Below are 17,313 nucleotides of genomic sequence, written 5' to 3'. Positions count from 1 at the left end.
AGCTGAGGGGCCGTGCCTCATTGCCAGCAGATAGCAGCACACAGGCATGCTTTCCGTTAAAGGGGGCCACTGCGGGCAGCCCAGTGGGTTGTGAAGTTAATGTGATCACCATCTAAATGAGCATCCTCGGTCCACTCACTGCATGGCTCTTGAAGTAGGTGATGCCGTATCAGAAACACAGTGAGCCTCTCCTTATTCACCACAAACACTGACACCACTGACAAAGAATCAGGATGGGACATCTCACCTTGTAGCTCTTCCTGGGTTTGTAGGTAGGCTTTGGTAGGTTAACACTTAAACTCACCTTCCTACACTGGTTTTGCCACGTTGACGATCTTTGCCTTTGCAAAGCCTGTTGCTCGTTTTTTGCTACAGGTTGATCAGTGATCAGTTTTTAAGACAGGAAACCAGAATTATAAACTGTTGGGAGAGGTACCTGTTATTGACGCTATTTTGAAAGACATTTATCTTTAAGGCAAAAATGTACTTTCGATAATTTTTTTTTTTGGTTTTACCAGCCTATAGATAAAAGGAGAAAGAACTAAAACAATTTAAAAAAGGAAATGTTTTCTGTACAGAGTGTGGCGTATAGTCTCCCTGCATTTCTAGCCCCATGTTATGGTTTACATCCGAAGGTCCCCCAGTCTCCCATGTTCGGAGGTGGGGCTTTCCTCAACAGTAGATCCTCTGGTGACTTCATAGCTGGACAGACTGTTAGGAGCTGGGCCCAGCTGGAGGGGGGGTCATGGGGAGCCTGCCCTAGGAGAGGCTGTCTGGCTCTCTCTGGCTCTCCCGCCCTCCCTCTCTGCTTCTGGCTTCCCGGCTGTGAGCAGAGTCCCTCCACCATGCTGTTTCTGCTGCTCTGCCTTGCAGACCATGGACTGAATCCTCTGAAAACTGAGCCAAAATAAACCTTTGCTTCTTTAAGTTGTATATGGCAGATATTTTGTTCCAGGGACAAAACAGATTCATACAACCCAGATTTAATTGTTTTAGATGTTGTCAATGTTTGCCTTTTAGAAAAGTAGAGAGAATAAAGTCCCTAAACTTCACACTGCTCTTCTGTAAAGACTTCTCCTAGAGAGGCATTTGGATCTCTGAGTTGATGTCCATAAGGCAAGAGGAAAACAGCTGTAAGCATAAATTTTTATAATAAATGTTCATGCCAGTCAGTCAGCAGATGTTTTCTGGATCCCTTGCTGGCCTTGCTGATCTGGGCACAGACATTTTACAGGGCTGGCCCGGCTGCCTTTTCCTGTCTCCCTGAAGGAGTCTAGACAGCTCTCCACCCCTCCAGTTAGCTGTGGAGATCGGTGGGAGGAAAGCAGGTCATGGGTAATACGGGACAGCATGAGACCAAAGTAGTATAAAAATGGGCCTACTGTGAATGTGCTTAGTTCAAGTTATACCTTGTGTGGTGGGACACTTTTCCATTTTCTGTATCATCCAAATGCCCAGATATAACACGAATTCCATAACAGACATTGGATAGCACCCAATATATACATTACTTATTGGAAAATGTTTAAAATATGTATTACTGTCTGTCAAGAGTGGGTCGACAGCCTACATTTTGGCAGGACTCTCCTGGTTTTGGAGACATCATACATAAAAGGCAGAAATGGAGTGTCTGCCCCTGTGCATATCCCCCTCTTACCTGCAGCCCTGCAGCCCTGCACCCTGTGCTACTCTACACTCTCCCCCACCATGAAGGCTCAGGCTCCAGACAGAGGGTGGGGCTGAGGTTATAAGGCCACGATTGGATTGGCCTGGGGCTCAGCTTCAGGTGTGCTCTGATTGGCTAGGGATGGGACCATTATCATTCCTACACTGGTGTTACCAGATAGTTTTAAACAATTGCACCCTCCTGGGTTAAGCATTTTGACAAGAAACTGTAGTCATCATAAGGCCAATAATTGTATTATTTATTTAAAATTTTTTTCATGGTGCTGGAGATAGAACCCAGGACTTCAAGCATACTAAGCAAGTGGTCTACTAGAGTTGCATCCCCAAACCATATACTTTTAAATATGTTATGAATATCTTTTTTTAACCACTAGTTATTTCATTCCCCTTCCCACATGTTACCTAGAATTTTATAATTTGGGGCCAAACAGGAATGCGGAAGCAGATTTCACTGTTGGTTTTAGGTGGGTGTTTCGGGCCACGCTTAGTCCAGCCTAATGGAGGAGCCGCCAATAAAGGTTACCCCAATGCAGTGGGTGACACCAGGAGACCTAGTCCTGCCCTTGCACCCCTATCAGCTGGCCATGTGGACAGGGAAGTTGGGCTCCTCCTCTTTCCAAGTAGGGGTTACACTCTGGGGCTTTCTCTGGGCATTACGGCTCTTGAGGCTCCATCAGAAATATCTGGGAGCTCTCCATCCAGTCATGACTGTCTTCTGCCCACTCGTGCCCTATTTGTATCTCCGAGGGATTTAGTGGTCTATCTGATGATGTACCCCCATTACCAGTGCACTCCCCTTCTAACCCTCACCTTGATTTCTTGTTCTTGGTGGCCATTCAACATGTCTGTGGAGAGGCAGTGAGAGTAGAGGTTTAGCATCCAGACTCCAGCCATGCTGCGTGGGTTTTAATTCTGTAGAGGCCACTTCTTGCCTGTGTGACAACGGACAAGTTACTTCAGTTTCCTTGTCTGTAAAATGGGGATGCTGATAGTCCTCGCTCATAGGACTGTCACAAGGACTAAGTGGATTTATATTCTCTTTTCCTGGAAAGTCAGTTCCACGTGGCAGGGATTTGGTGGGTGAGTGAATGAATTGATGAATGAAAGAATGCCTCGTATTTCCTTGGCATTTTATCCCAAGGGGTTTATTTTCAGAATACAGCTGTGAACAAGCTTCAGCCTTTCCCCCTCTGAGAGCAACCCGATTTTTAGCTGAGTGTGGGCTCCCCAAATGGAGGAACTTGTGCATTCTCACAGGTCCTCTAGTGGTCTGATTAGTTCCTGAATCCCTTCCCTTCCCAGCCCAAAGACAGGCTAAATGTGTGCTCCGCCCATGGCCAAGAAATACATTCTGTGGAAAGGATGTCTAATTGGAAAGAAATTTGGGGGCACAGTTGGGGAATTTGAATGTAATGGTATTAGATGATATTAAGAGGACTATTAAGATTTTACCCGAGTGTTGATGGTCTTGTAGCTCTGTAGGGGATGGCTTTGGGCTTTAAAACCACGCACTGAAGTATTTATAAGTGAAATGTCATGATGTCTGTAATTTAAAATACTTTAGCGCCCCCAAACAGTGGTGAAGCCAGTGTGGCAAAGTGCTATCGATATATCTGGGTGAGGACACACAGGTGGTATCCGCAGTCACCCCCTGTATTCCTGAAGGGAAGTTGTATCTAGGATCCTCCCAAGGATGCCCGAAATCTGCAGATACAATTTCCTTACATAAAATGGCACGCTGTTTGAATATGACCCATGCACGTCTTCCTCTCAAATCACCTCTAGATTACTTGCAATACTTCATACAAGGTAAATAGTGATTATACTGTGTTGTTTAGAGAACGATGAGAAAAAAGTCTTTATGTGTGCAGTACACAGGCAAAAGTCTTTTCAAATAATTTCCATCCAAAGTTGGTTGGACCGCACGGATGAGGAACCCACGAAAACACAGGGCCAGCTGTGTGCTGTTCCCTCCTCTGTGTGTGTGAACCCTTGCATAAAAAGAAGTCAAGTGAACGAATGAACCTGATTGTCCACAGAGGCCTGTGTGGCCTAGCTCTATTCTGCCCTGCTGTGAGCCCTTCCATCAGACTGGAGAGCTGACCAGTTGTGACTCTCCATCCCACAGGATTTCCCTGGAGGACCTGAGCCCAAGTGTGGTGCTACACATGACAGAGAAGCTGGGCTTCAAGAACAGTGATGTGATCAATACGGTGCTCTCCAACCGCGCCTGCCACACCCTCGCCATCTACTTCCTCTTAAACAAGAAACTTGAGCGCTACTTGTCAGGGGTAAGTGGGGCCTTCGGTCCAGGGTTGCTCAGTTGCTGACACTTGATCCAAACTGCTTATTTAACCTAACGTGAGGCTGAGTTTCTTGAGCGTGGGATAAAATAGTAGCAAAACCTGCTTCTCAGGTAGCACTTTGAATCCAAGATGTTTTTTTATTCTCTCCCCATAGAGGCAAGCCCTGGGGAGAATTGTGAGGAATTCAAGCCTCATTTTCCTTCAGCTCAGTTGCCTGTTTTTGTTCTGTGCCCTCTTAGCTCTTTGGTTCCCCATGTTAGAGAAACCGGGGACTTCTCTGGTCATAACAGTTGAAGAGCAGTGCCTGTCAGGAATTTACTTCTAAAGGATAGCTTTAGAAAGCCGCTACCCTCAGCCCTCGGTATGCAAGGATTCTGTATCAGAAGGAGTCAACCCACAACAGATCAAAAATATATATTTTTAGATTGCATCTGTACTGAATATGTACAGACTTTTTCCTTGTCACTGGTCCCTAAACGGTAACAGTATAATAACTAGTTACGTAGAATTTACACTGTATCAGGTATTACAAGTAATCTAGAGATTTAAAGTATATAGGAAGATGTGCATAGGCTACATGCAAACACCACACCATTTTACATAAGGCACTTGAGGATCCATGGATTTGCTATCCACGGAGGAACCTGGAGCCAATTACCCAAGGATACCGAGAAATGGCTGTGTTTACATTTACTTCTCCAGGAAATAAGAATGAAATTGAGCTTCAGCAACTTGATCCTGGCACATTCACACAGTCTGAGTCCAAGTGCCCTATGTCACATGTGAGATAGTTGACAGCCTCACAGCATTGGGTGGGCAGTGGTACCCTCACCTGTTGGTCCCTTGCATGCTTTGGCCACAAGAAGTTTGTGTGTGTCTAGGAAAGGGGGTTCAGTATCTAGTGTTGGTTAAATCACCTCTCTTTAAATGGACAGTGATTAAAAAAGAATTCTCCCAGGAAAACTGGATCCAGGTCAACGTGGATTCTGCACGTGATTTCTCTTGCCTATGCCTGGAAGAGTAGCTGTGGGCCAGATCTAACAGGAAGTCAGCCAGAGATTCAGGACTGGCAGGAAGCCCATCTGATATTTGATTAGGAATTCACTTTCATGAAGGAGAACCTTGACCCTGTATGTATTGCACCTTGAGATCTGATGCCATGTAGTCATCTCTGTTAGGAAGATGCTCAGAATCTAGATGGTAAGAACAAGCTGCTAGAGCTTTTTCAGTGCTATTTAAAGTCATAGGATAGACCGATATGTCACAAAATGCTACCAGCAATAGTTTAGAAACCTGTTTTTGAGGTTTCTATGTTAGAGCAAAATTATGAAAATCCATATGCAATTGGGGAAATGATATTCTCCCTGCCATGGCAGAAATGACAAAAATGATGCCCATGAGATAAGATGGCCAGAGTAGCAGAGAGTTTTGGGAGATGGCTTAAAAACTTTTCTCAATACGTGAAGAAGCTCGACAAGAGGTTTGTTAAATGGTTGGATTCAAGTGCAGATGTTTCCAAGCTGATTCAGCTTAGAATATTTGCTAGATTTTGCTTCCACAGGAAATTAGTTGCAGAACCTTTTTCTTGGTGAGTCACCAAAGAAAAGATGTACATGAGAAGAAGCACTCTCAACAGTAAAAAGCTTTACAGAATTACTGGCCAATTACCAAGGATGATGTTTTATAGGGAGGAAAAAGTGCTCAGTGTAAACAGTAATGGAGTAGCACTTCTATGGGGATAGATTTATAGCTTTAAGCCTGCATTTGAGGGATGGGCCTGTGTGATTGTGTTGCTCATAGGAAATCTATGCAGGAAGTGGTAAACCCAGGAAGACATGACTTTTGACATAGGGTATAGATTGTTCTATTTTCTGTTGCTATAAAAAAAAATACCTGAGTCTTGACACTTTATAACAAAAAGAGGTTTATTTCATTCAGTTTTGGAGGCCGAGAGTCCAAGAGTAGGCAGACCCATCCGTTTGGCCTCTGATGAGAGCCCCATTGACAACATCACAACATGGCAGAAAAGGAGAAAAGGAAACGACCACAGGTAGAAGGACCAAGAATGTGGGGTGGCCTCACTCTGTAAGGAGGAAAGGTTTATTTTGCTCGCAGTTTGTAGAGGTTTCAGTCTGTTGGCTGGCTCTGAGGCAGGGCAGCATGGCAGCATGGCAGCATGGCAGAAGGGCCTGGCAGAGGAGGCCTGCTCAAGGCATGCAGCAGGAAGCAGAGAGAGATCAAGAGATAGAGGAGGGAGATTGACACCTCCGGCCATGCCCCCAGGGACCTCCTCCTCTGACCAGGCTTCACCCCCAATATCACTCTGAGCTATAAACTCATAAGTGGATGAATCTACTGATGAGTATTTCGCTCCCATGATCCAGTCACCTCCCCAAAGCCTCACCTAGGAGCACCTGAGGTTTTGAGGGGTCATCTAGATGTAAACCACAACATCACATGTCCCGGATTCCTTCTTATCCTGTCCTATTAATTCTTTTTTTTATCATATATTTTATAATATGGATGGTATATGAGGACATGGTACATGCATGTAATTTGTAAATATAGATATGCATTATTGTAGGTGGCTGCACATAATATTTTCACTTGTAAGGGCTCAAGGTGGTTTCATTTGGAGACTATCATACTATAGAGGGTAAAGGTTAAGCTATCGAATGATTCCAAGGTATGTGAAGAAAGCTAACACACTGATGACTGGTGTTCTCTTTCAAATGATGAATGATGTCCAGAAAGTAAAAGTGTTTTCATGAAGCTGAGCATATTGTGCAGTTCATGATTTCACATATTACAGAAGGACATTGCTACTTTTCTTAGTAGGTTAGCAGATTCAAGCATTCCAGGTTGCCTTGCCAAGTACGACCAAGGGGTGTTCTTTATGGCTGCTTCCACATTTACAGATACAAGTTCTGGTCATTCCCATCATCTCAAGCAAGAGAGACTTTTTCCGGAAGCTCTTTGACTGTGTCTTCATTTGTCTGGGTGTCTTGCCTTCTGCCCCCAGTTTTGTCTAGCATCAGAGTTTGAAGTGTTGCAAGGCTGAGGTCAGCTTTCTCTACGGAAAGCATTCCCTAGACATTCAGCTGACATAGTTTGAACCAGAGAGGGTTTTTATCTTATTGTGTCTGTTTAATACTGAACTCTTCAATTGTAGCATATACCTGGTCTCAAAATGCATAGTCGAGGCAATGGCTGTTTTTAACCTAGAGTGAATTAATCCCCACAGAACACAGCTGGTCTGCTCAGTAATTTCCAGACAAGGCTAACTTAATTGCATTGGATGCACTGTCCCAGTTATTAATCTTATCAGCCAGTTACTCACAACCCATGTATAATTTTGAAATCCAATCTGGGGAACTAAAAAGTAAAACATTACATTTTAATTATTTGTCAATTCTTCCCTTCTTTCTTAGTTTGCTCTTTTTTTATAACCAAGAAACATGTATTTTAAGCTGGAGAGCCATCGGGGCACTCATTAACTACTTGTTGGTTGTTTAATTAATCAGTCATTTAATTTTCTCAGTTCCCAGACAAGATTACACCTGCATGATCTTACATGAGTTGTTCATCTTTTAAAAGCTATATAATGAAGTGCTGTGACTTTCCTTTTGGGACGTGTGTGCCTCCTATTTTAAAATAAATAAGCAAGATCTATGTCTTTAGTGGCTCAATGAAATAAGTTATTCTTTCCAGCTCACCTATTTGGTATCTCCTTTCCCATCACAGAGTCATCTCTGTTGTACAGGTGAAAGGACAGAAGCCCAGAAGGAACCAGTGACCAGCCCCAGGTCACCTGACCCTTTGCTGGGAAAGCCTGTAATAGAGTAGCCAGCCTGCCTCTGGGTCCAGGGCATACCTCAGGCTGCAGTCTGGAATGAGAATTCGCGTTGTCATTGCTTTGCTTGCCACCCATCTTATACTTCCTCAGCCAAGCACTGGTTTAAAAATTAATAACCGCTTAATGGGTGTCTCTATTTCCAAGCCTTAAGCCATGCTTCTTTCCTTCTCTGGTAGAAATCTGACATCCAGGACAGTGTCTGCTACAAGACCCAGCTCTACCAGATAGAAAAGTGCAGGACCACCAAGGAGCCCTATGAGGTAAGTGAACCTGAAGCAAACCTGGAGCTCTTAAGAAGAGTCGATTTGCTAGTGTGGTGGCTCACACCTTTAATGCCAGCACGCTGGGCGGCTGAGACCATAGGATCACAAATTTGAACCCAGCTTGGGCAATTTATCGACTTAGAGAGACTGTCTCAAATTAAAAAGTAGTAAAAGGGGCCCGGAATGTAGCTTATGTTGGCCGTTGGTTTAATCCCCAATACATATGTACAAAAAAAAAAAAGATTTCCATCGGTGGGGAGGAAGCCAGTCAGCGTGGGATATGGCAGTACCCATAGATACCCTTGTAATCGAGCCCTTGAGAATTGGTGAGCAGCGAAGCCACCAGCTCCTAACCACGGTTCTCACTGTGTCCACGCTCAGTCCCCCAGAGTGTTGAAACATCTTGGTACCCAGGCCGCATTGCAGACCGACTGTATCTGTCCATAGGAGGCAGGACTTGGGGTTGGTATTTTGTAACACTCCCTGGGTGATTCCAGTGAGCAGCCAGGGTTGGAAACCCCTGTCAGAGCTCCAGAAAGTGAAAACAATGTGCTCAAAATATAGCTGACTATCTCGCTTCTTTTCGTCAAGAAGAGGAAGTAAGACGAGGGGGGAAAACTCCACATGAAAGCAGGGAAAGTTCTAGATAAAAGCAAGCTTTTCTCCTCACTGAGTTCATGGTACCTAAACACATCTGAGAGAAAAGCACCAACCTTCTCTGGTTTCAGAATAAAACTTAGGGTCCTGTGGCAGATCGTCACAGCTCAGGACCCAGACCCACGTGTGTGAGGAGATGGTCTCTGAACTCCAGATTCAGGGCCGGGAGCACAGGCTTCCTGAAAACCTTGGTCAGGTGGTTTCTTTCTTGGTGATTTATCCAGGGAACCTGTTCCCATTCCCCCTCCAGAACCTCTGTCCTGTCCCCTGAGTCCTTGTCACAGAATCCTCTGCTAGGACACTCAGGAGTTCCTTCACTGGGGAAGAGATCAAAACGGGGTCCACCATCGCACCCTGGCCACTTCCCTCTGTACCTTTCGAGTGTAAAGTTTTCATCCTGATTACACCAGTCCTGCACTTTGCTGGGGAAGAATTCACTCTGGGGTTCACCTGACTTAGCCCTGTGTGGGAACACCAGGACCTCGAGTGCATGGCGCTGAGCCTGAACACGATTGGAACTCAGGAACTGGGCCAGCTGAGAACTTGAGGCCAGGGCTGGAATGCCTGGCTGCCCATTCTAGACAGAGCGTGGGAGCAGAGGAGGAGGGGAAACCAGCAGGACAATGGTGATGAATGGCCAGGGAAGGGTGCCAGGGAGACTATGGGAACAGAGAAGAGGTTACACCGAAAACCTCAGCAGAGCTGGCCCAGCACTTAGCTTTCTAGAGAATGTTTGGGGGGCCAGGTTTATGGAAGTGGAGGAGGCATGGATCGGGTAGAGTAGGAGGAAGAGAAGTGAAGTCAGTGAACGTCGGCCTCTCTGTCCTTGACGCTGGAGGCAAAGAAGAAAGAACAGGGCTTCTGTGGACGGACCCAAAGGGTTGAGAGGACGGAGGGTGGGGGATGGGATTCTGCCTCCTCCCTTAGCTGGCCCCAGGGCACCAGGGTGACAGATTGGAGATGAGCTTTTCAGAGGGTGTGTTGTCTCCGGCAGGAGCTGAGCCTCAGGCCCACGGGTGGCTTCCACACTGCAGACGGGCGAGTGGGGTGGTGAGGGGCTCAGCTGTCCCTGAGCTCCAGACCCCTCTGGCCAATTCCTACTCCATGGTGACCTCCTTTGGCACGAGCGCAGATGTCTCAAATCTAGCCTGCCCGGAACTAAACTGTTCCCCAACTCATCCTCCGTGACAGCCCCGTCCTCCCTGGGCACAGGGCGGAAACCCAGGAGCCTGTGAAGTGCATTCTTCCTTCAGCCGCAGAGCCAGTCCCTCATTGAGCTCTGCTGCCTTCGCTCCTAAGCCCGGAGCCCTCTGCTGTCTCCATGCCCACCCTGAGGGGCCCAGCCTCTCCCTGCACCTCTGCCATGGCCTCCTAAGTGGCCCCGCTTTTCACCCCTGCTCTCATCCTGTCGCTGCCCTGCTGGAAGCCTAGCAGGCTCTATGCCATGACCCTGTCGCAGCTCCTGTGGCCGCTTCACGCCCAGCACACACCCAGCCCACTCCCATGGCTTTCGGGCTTCCAGTGCTCCCTCTGCTTATGGGGCTGTGCACATGCTCTTCCCTCTTCCAGAATGTTCTCCCCATCCCTCTTTGCTCAGCCAGTGTCCAGGTGTCTTCAGATCCCAAAGCGGGGTCAGCTCCTCATGGATCGCTGCCGTTCCTTGACCTCCGCCACTGGATCCCATCTCTCCAGGCCAGTTGTTAGACCACGTTGTACTACAGGGATGGTCCCGGTACCAGATTCTCATTTGCCTGAGTATTGTTTGGCTAACACCTCTCTCCCACTGTGGACTATGAGTTCCTCGAGAGCAGGGATTGACTCAGTATCCTAGAGCCTGCATGCTGCCCAGCTGGCACATAGTAGGTGTTTTGCGAAATGAGCAAATGAAAGAATTAACCTTGGGATCTTTCCTGAGTCTCAGAAAGTAGATGGAACTGGGACAAGCAAGAAGAGAGGTGGACTGTGGCAGGGGGACCCCTTGCTGGATTAAAGTGAGGTGGTGCCCAAAGCTTAGCATCATGCATGGCCACAGCTCAAGGCAGGAAGGGGCCATGTACAGTGCCTGCACTGCAGGTGATCGCCCTGCTGAGGCCAGGGTGGAGCTCACGGTTGGGCTCCTCTACCTCTTGGTTTGCATTCGAGTCAAACTTCGAAGTGAACGCCCAGTGTGTGTGCCCTTCGTGGCTCCCTGCCACCTTGCGATGCACCTGGCACGCTTCTCTACAGGACCCTCACACCCAGCCTGTGCAGCCGTGTGTCTGAAAGTGCCAGAACCCTGAAGGGAAAGGGCCCCTTCTTTCATTCAGATCCTTCTTCTCTTGACGGTTATTTCACTTGGCCCCAAAACACATGGCGAACGTTTTCAACATTTGTTAAAATATGGAACAGTTAGGATTTAAATAGGAACACTAATGGGCAAACAACATTTCAATTTTCTATGATCCATGTGTTTTCTCCCAACGGCAGCGGTACTACTGCTAATTAAATAACGGGCTATTACGAGATCGCCCAACTTGTCTCTGTCGGAACCTAGAAAGCGGAGTGGGGCCGGTTAGAGAAGGCACGGGGCAGGTCTGTGAGGGCCCAGGCTCAGAGCCTCCGTTCTTGCACTCCTGTTGCCACTGTGGTGGGAGGAGAGGTGGCCTCACTGGGGTGGAGGGCGATGGGGACAGGGAGCCGAGGACAGTGTCAGGATTGTGCGCGCTGGCTGGGTGTGGCTCGCATGCTACAAAGCCGTGCCCTGTGCACTGGGCACCAGACTGGCCTGGTATTCCTGCTTCATTCTAGTCTTTTTCTCCAAGTAGAAAAATGAGCTGAATTCAGTTTTAAGACCTTCCCTGTTGGGACGACAGCGCTGTGATTTCTTCTCTCGATCTCTTCTTCCTATAAAAGGCAGGAAGTAGGGTTGTAAAAGGGGGACACCCATCTCATCGGAAAACACCTATGCATGTGCCCGAAGGACCCCCTTGCTAAGACAGAGAGTCCTTTGGGGACCACGGTGGGTGGAGGTGGGCAGTCATTTTTTTTAAATGGCTATTTAAGTCATATCGGACTCAAAGCCATTTTTGTTAGTCTTTTAAAAAATTACTGTTCATTAAAAATGTGAAAGAGAAGCGGGAGGTCTTTTCTGAAGCGAAAAGTGATATTGGGGTTTTGGAAGAAAAATTACACAGAGGGTAACAGGGAGACTGGGTGAGTCTGATCAGGCTGCTCTGACAGAGACCACGGCTGAGCAGAAGTTTATTGTCGCATAGTTCTGGAGGCTGAACACCCTAGGTCCAGGTGGTGAGAGAGCTGGCTCTTCCCAAGGGCTGCGAGAGTCTGCTCTGGCTCCCTTCCCTGGCCGCTGGCGGTTGCTGGCAATCTTTGGCTTGTAGACCCCTCACCACACTCTCCACCTTAACTTCACATGGGATCCCCTGGTGTGCTTGTCTCTGTGTCCACATTTCCGCCTTTTGTAAGGTCACCGTCATTTTTGGATTCAGCCCCACCCTAATGACCTCATTTTAACTTGATTACCCCCTTCAACACCTGACCTCCAAGGAAGGTCAAATTCTGAGGCCCTGGGGGTTAGGACTTCAACCTCTGAATTTTGAGAGAATGCCATTCAACTCACAACAGGGGCAACATTAAAATGCTCATTTTGTGTCTTATTTAAAAATCAGTATAACTTTGGGAAACAAAGTTCAGAGTCAGGTCAGACGGTCTGTGCTCTGGGCGATCAAAGCTGTAGTTACTTCTGTGCGCAGACAGGCTGGGAAGGGATGAGGAGTTATTTGGGCCCTGGCTGGGCTCTGCTTCTTCATTTGGGTGCCATTTCCGTGGGCGTTTCTCCTGGTTGTTGTTCTAGTGTGGTACTGGGAATTGAACCCAGGTCCTACATCCCCAGCCCTTTTTACCTTTTTTATTTTGAGGCAGGACCTTGCTAGGTTGCTAAGTTGCCCAGGCTGGGCTTGAACTTGCGATCCCCTGTCTCAGCCTCCCAGAGTGCTGGGACTACAGACGTGCGGCACCATGCTTGGCTTTTTTTTGCTGTTTGAGACACACACAGCTGAGGGCTCCTCATTAGAACCTTCCTCTGTTCTGAGTCTTAGACTTTAATCAAAGGTATACCTTGAAAAATCTAGTCAGCATATATATAAATCAGGACATCTGCCGCCTACTTCCACTCTGATTTGGGGGTTGGATTTTTTGTGTGTGTATAAACACTGAGATGAATAATTTTCAGTCAGAGCTATAGGAGAAGTGGTAGGGGGTAGGGTTTAGGGAATAAATAGCAGGTGCAGCTTCTTAATTGTTGAAAAATGGTGCTTTTCACAGGCCTCCCTGGACACCTGGACAAGAGACTTTGAATTCCATGCTGTGCAGGTAAGATCTTGGGGGTTCTGATATGTTAAGTCAAGGTGTCCGGAGAAACAGATACATTCATAGTCTCTCTCTCTCTCTCTCTCTCTCTCTCTCTCTCTCTCTCTCTCTCTGTCACACACACACACTGGGGGAAGAGGAGATAGTGAGCTTTATTGTTGAATTGGTTCACCTGGTTCTGGGGGTGGCAAGTCCACAATCTGCAGAGGAGGCGAGCAGGCTTGAGACCCAGGGGCGAGCTGATGCTGCAGTTCAAGTCCAGAGGCGTGTAAGGCAGCTTTTCCTGTAGACCTTCTTGTCTTTTGTCTTAAGGCCTTCAATTGATTGGTTAGGACCCACCCACATTATGGAGGATGATCTACTTCATAGCTGCTGATTTAAATGTTAATCATATCTAACTACCTTCGTGGGAACATCTAGACTGTTGTCTGACCAAACAGCGGGGTACCTAGCCTAGCCAAGTTGACAAATGAAATTCACCATCACGAATGATCCCAAGGATGGGCCAATCTCTGCCCTGGGCATCAGGCCCTGCAAACACTATCATCATTCTGAGTTAAAACCTGCAGAATCCTGCTGTGAGTGGGTGGCTTTATCAGAATCCCCTCAGACCAGATGGATGCTTTCTATGTTGTGCTGACAGTGTTTCATTGTCTTGCTATAACTACACACCTGTCTACGCCTTCCTGTTTCTACCTGGGTAAGAGGTGGAGCTTGCAAACAGTCCAGGGTTTCCTAGCTCAGTGGCCTAATTTATGAACTAGGCTTTCTTTTTATTAATTCACACATGGCTTTTCTTCTGTGGCACAATCAGTCTTTCTCTTATGTAATGGAGCAAGGAGCCAAGACTAATCACCCAGTTGTCCATGGGCCCCCGGACCATCCCAGGTGTTAGTGCTTGGCACCTGGCTCTGATGCTCCAAACAGCTGCATAAGGCTCCCTGTCATCAGGTTAATCAGCAAACTCCAGAAAAGCCAGCAGTGGGCTGGACTTGACAGCTTTGCTGGCCTTGACCCCCGGGCTCCTCTGCTGCCAGAATCACGTTCCATAGTCCATTCTGAGTGAGAGGAGAGACCAGTTTCCCAGGCGGCAGGTCTTCCTCCAGCCTGGGGTGATGGGCAAGCTGAGAGCATCCGTCCCTGTTAAATTAGAGCACTTGCTATTCACACAGTAAAGCAGATGCAATGTGGATTTGTGCTTATCCTCAAAAAGCCACACTTTTGATCACAGAGGAGGAAGCTCAATTAGCTCAAGGTGAAGTGACTTGCCCAAGGTCACCCAGCAAGTTATAGACAGAGCCAGGAGTGGATTCTAGATATCCAGACTGACAAGCCACTGCCATGCCAGTGTTCTGGGGGCTCCAGGAAGGATCCTGTAGTCATTCTTCAGGGTCTGTCACGCTCCCAGGGGCAGAACCATCAGGGAAGAGTCTGGGAGGGACCAGATCTCTGAAGGACCCAGCCTCCTCCTCTCATTGCTGCCGACACCTGCACAAATTTCTCCCCAGGAGCCCAGCGACCAGCACCCCCTCTTCCATCAAGTGATACAAGACACTGAAAGAGTTTGGGGGTAGATAATCCTTCATGTGGCCACATTTTCAAAATACTCAGTTTTGTAAATGTCCAAGCATATTTCCAGTGGATGGAAAGAGTTGTTAGAGAACAAAAAGCTGTACTGTGGAGAGGCATGCCCTGTCTGGGCCCTGTGTGGTCCCCTCTCTGATCTGCCATGAGGATGCAAGACTGTACTGCAGATGCAGGGAAGAGCCGAGAGCCTGAGTTCCCTCGCCAGCCCTGAGGCCTACATGGTTACTGGGAGCACTGGCCAGGGAGGATCGGAGAAGCCAGGCCCCTGTAGGCAGCAGCACCACTGGGTGGGGAGCACGCCTGTGGAAGAGAGGATGAGATTAGTTCCTCCAAAGATCTGTTATGTAAAGCAGTTTAGTATCCTGCTTCCTGGAAAATTTCTTTTGGAGAAAACCATGCAAATGAAAAGGTATAACTGGGTGATCAGTTGCATTTGTAACTTGTGCTTGGAGGGCAATGAGATCAGCTGGCTGTCAACAAACACGTTTCTTCTGGGCAGTTGACCCTTCTACATGGACAAGCCCAGGGTTTCTCGAACTCTTGGAGTGGTCAGGAGTGAATTCTTGACAGGTCCCTAGAAACTGGTTACTATGAAAGCTCTGATTCTTGTTGTCTGGAGGAAGATGTTGGGGGTTTGGGGAGGACACAAGGTCTCAAGGTGCATCCATTTCTAATGCCTTGAGCATATCTTTCTTCATGGCAGAGTAGTACTCCATTGTGTGTAAATACCACACTTTCTTTATCCATTCATCTGTTGATGGACATATTGGCCATTCCTACCATTTAGCAGTCGTGAGTTTGCGATCATTAACTTGGGTGTGCATGTATCACTGGAATATGGTATCTTTAACTCTTTCAGGAAGATTCCTAGAAGAATAGCTGGGTCGAACTTTCTTGTTGAGAAGTCTCCATACAGATTTCCATCATAGTTGTACAAGTTTATGTTACCACCGACAAACGTACATTTTTTTTCCTGTTTAATGTGTTAACAGGTAGAAATAGTGACTTTGAGAGAGATAGAAAGCGAAAGAAGGAATGAGGAGAGACACAGGCAGAGACTGAACTAAAGGCAGAAATTCTTCCCAACTTTTCAGGACAGATCTTACTTAACCCTTTTGATGCTGTGTGTGTGCATGTGTGCGTGCCTGCATGCGTGCATGTGTGTGCGTGCATGTGTGTGTGTGTGTGTGTGTAGCTTGTTCTCCTTTGCCTTAGAGAAAGTGGCCTGTAAGTGTCTCATGGAAGCAAAGGAGCTTAAAGTAGTAGAAAATCATGATTGTCCTCTCCTGGCCTTGACCAAGGTGACCTGGAGCACCGAGGTTCCCTTTGTAGCACCCTAAATGTCTTAGTCCATTTTCTACTGCTCTGAGTACCTGAGAATGGGTAATTTACAGAGAACAGAGATTTATTTTTCATAGTTTGTGATGCTTGGAGGTCTGTTCTCGATGCTGACATCTGGCAAGGGCCTTCTTACTACATCAGAGCATGATGCAGGGCATCACATGGTTAGGAAATATGTCCAAGACACAGAGAAAAAGTTAGCTGAACTCATTCTTTTGTTCGGAGCCCACATTCCCACGAGGACCAGATTTCACCCCTTCTGGAGGGCAGAGCCCTTATGACCCAATCACCTCTTAAAGGTCCTAATTCTTCGAATATGTTTTGTTTTGATTTTGAAACAGGATCTCACTGTGTTGCCCAGGCTGGCCTTGAACTCCTGGACAAAGTGATCCTCCTGCCTCAGTCTCCCCAGTAGGTGGGACTATAGGCTTCTTTCTGGTCCCACCTCTTAGTGCTGTTATGATGGCAGTTAAGTTTCAACACAGACTTTGCAGGAGCATTCAAAGCATAGCATCAGAAAACAGCGTGAAGCACATGGCCTCCTCCACAGTGTGCTGTCAGGAGCTGGAGGGCTACAGTGGCCCCCTCCCCTGCACAGCCTGGGTCAGGTCTTCAGCTCCCACCCTGGCATCGCCTGGACCCACCCAGGCTGTGTGAGTCACATCAAGGGTTCGCAGCATCAAGCTTGGGCCGTGAGAATCTGAGTTTTCAGTTTGCTCCTGGGTGAATTATTTAACCACCCCAGGCTGTTTCTTGATTTTTAAAGGGGAAAACAGAATCCACCTCATTAGAGAGCTGCATCAGGTTCCCTGTGTCATTGAGGCGGGTGACAGCTGTGCAGGTGCGGAGGGAGTAAGTGTCACCTCTTGCTGGGTTCCATCGCCAGTGGGCTGGGCCACTCAGGCTTAGACCGGGGAGCTGTTGCCTCTCGAGATGGCTCTGAAGCCCCAGCACCCTTCCCCCACTTTCCATTTCATCGCTGTTGTTTTTCTCCCCCACTGGAAAACTGAACAAAGTGAGTCCCACTTGCCAATGGCATCCAACTCCCTCGTCACAGAGGCCACTGTTGCAAAGGTGCAGAGATGGGTTTCCTTGAGAAGCTTTTCAACAACATACATGAAAAATAGATGAGCTCTCTTGAATTGCAAATGCTCTTCAAGTTGAAGGCAAAAATGTGGAAATCTGTCTTCTTTCCTCAGCCAGGGCAAGGTCAGGGATGTGGTTGCCTATGTTTCCCAGTAAACATCAACAG

At 47.4% G+C, this 17,313-nt stretch overlaps 1 protein-coding gene across 2 annotated transcripts in view; it reads left to right on the top strand.

Annotated features, from left to right (window-relative positions):
• Hunk (hormonally up-regulated Neu-associated kinase) overlaps positions 1 to 17,313 on the top strand; it is a 112,407-nt gene that overhangs the window by 87,513 nt on the left and 7,581 nt on the right. For both annotated transcript variants that reach the window (XM_004842280.3, XM_087213164.1), the window contains exons 7-9: positions 3,815 to 3,977; positions 8,025 to 8,108; positions 13,089 to 13,136. In XM_004842280.3, the coding sequence (XP_004842337.2) occupies positions 3,815 to 3,977; positions 8,025 to 8,108; positions 13,089 to 13,136 (295 nt within the window). The remainder of the gene's footprint in view (positions 1 to 3,814; positions 3,978 to 8,024; positions 8,109 to 13,088; positions 13,137 to 17,313) is intronic.

This window comes from Heterocephalus glaber, unplaced genomic scaffold, assembly GCF_053883595.1.
Source record: "Heterocephalus glaber isolate CG9 unplaced genomic scaffold, H.glaber_assembly_v1.0 deba00000122, whole genome shotgun sequence".
NCBI lineage: Eukaryota > Metazoa > Chordata > Mammalia > Rodentia > Bathyergidae > Heterocephalus > Heterocephalus glaber.
The sequence above is the reverse complement of the archived record's forward strand: the minus strand, read 5'-3'. Positions and strand labels throughout refer to the sequence as shown.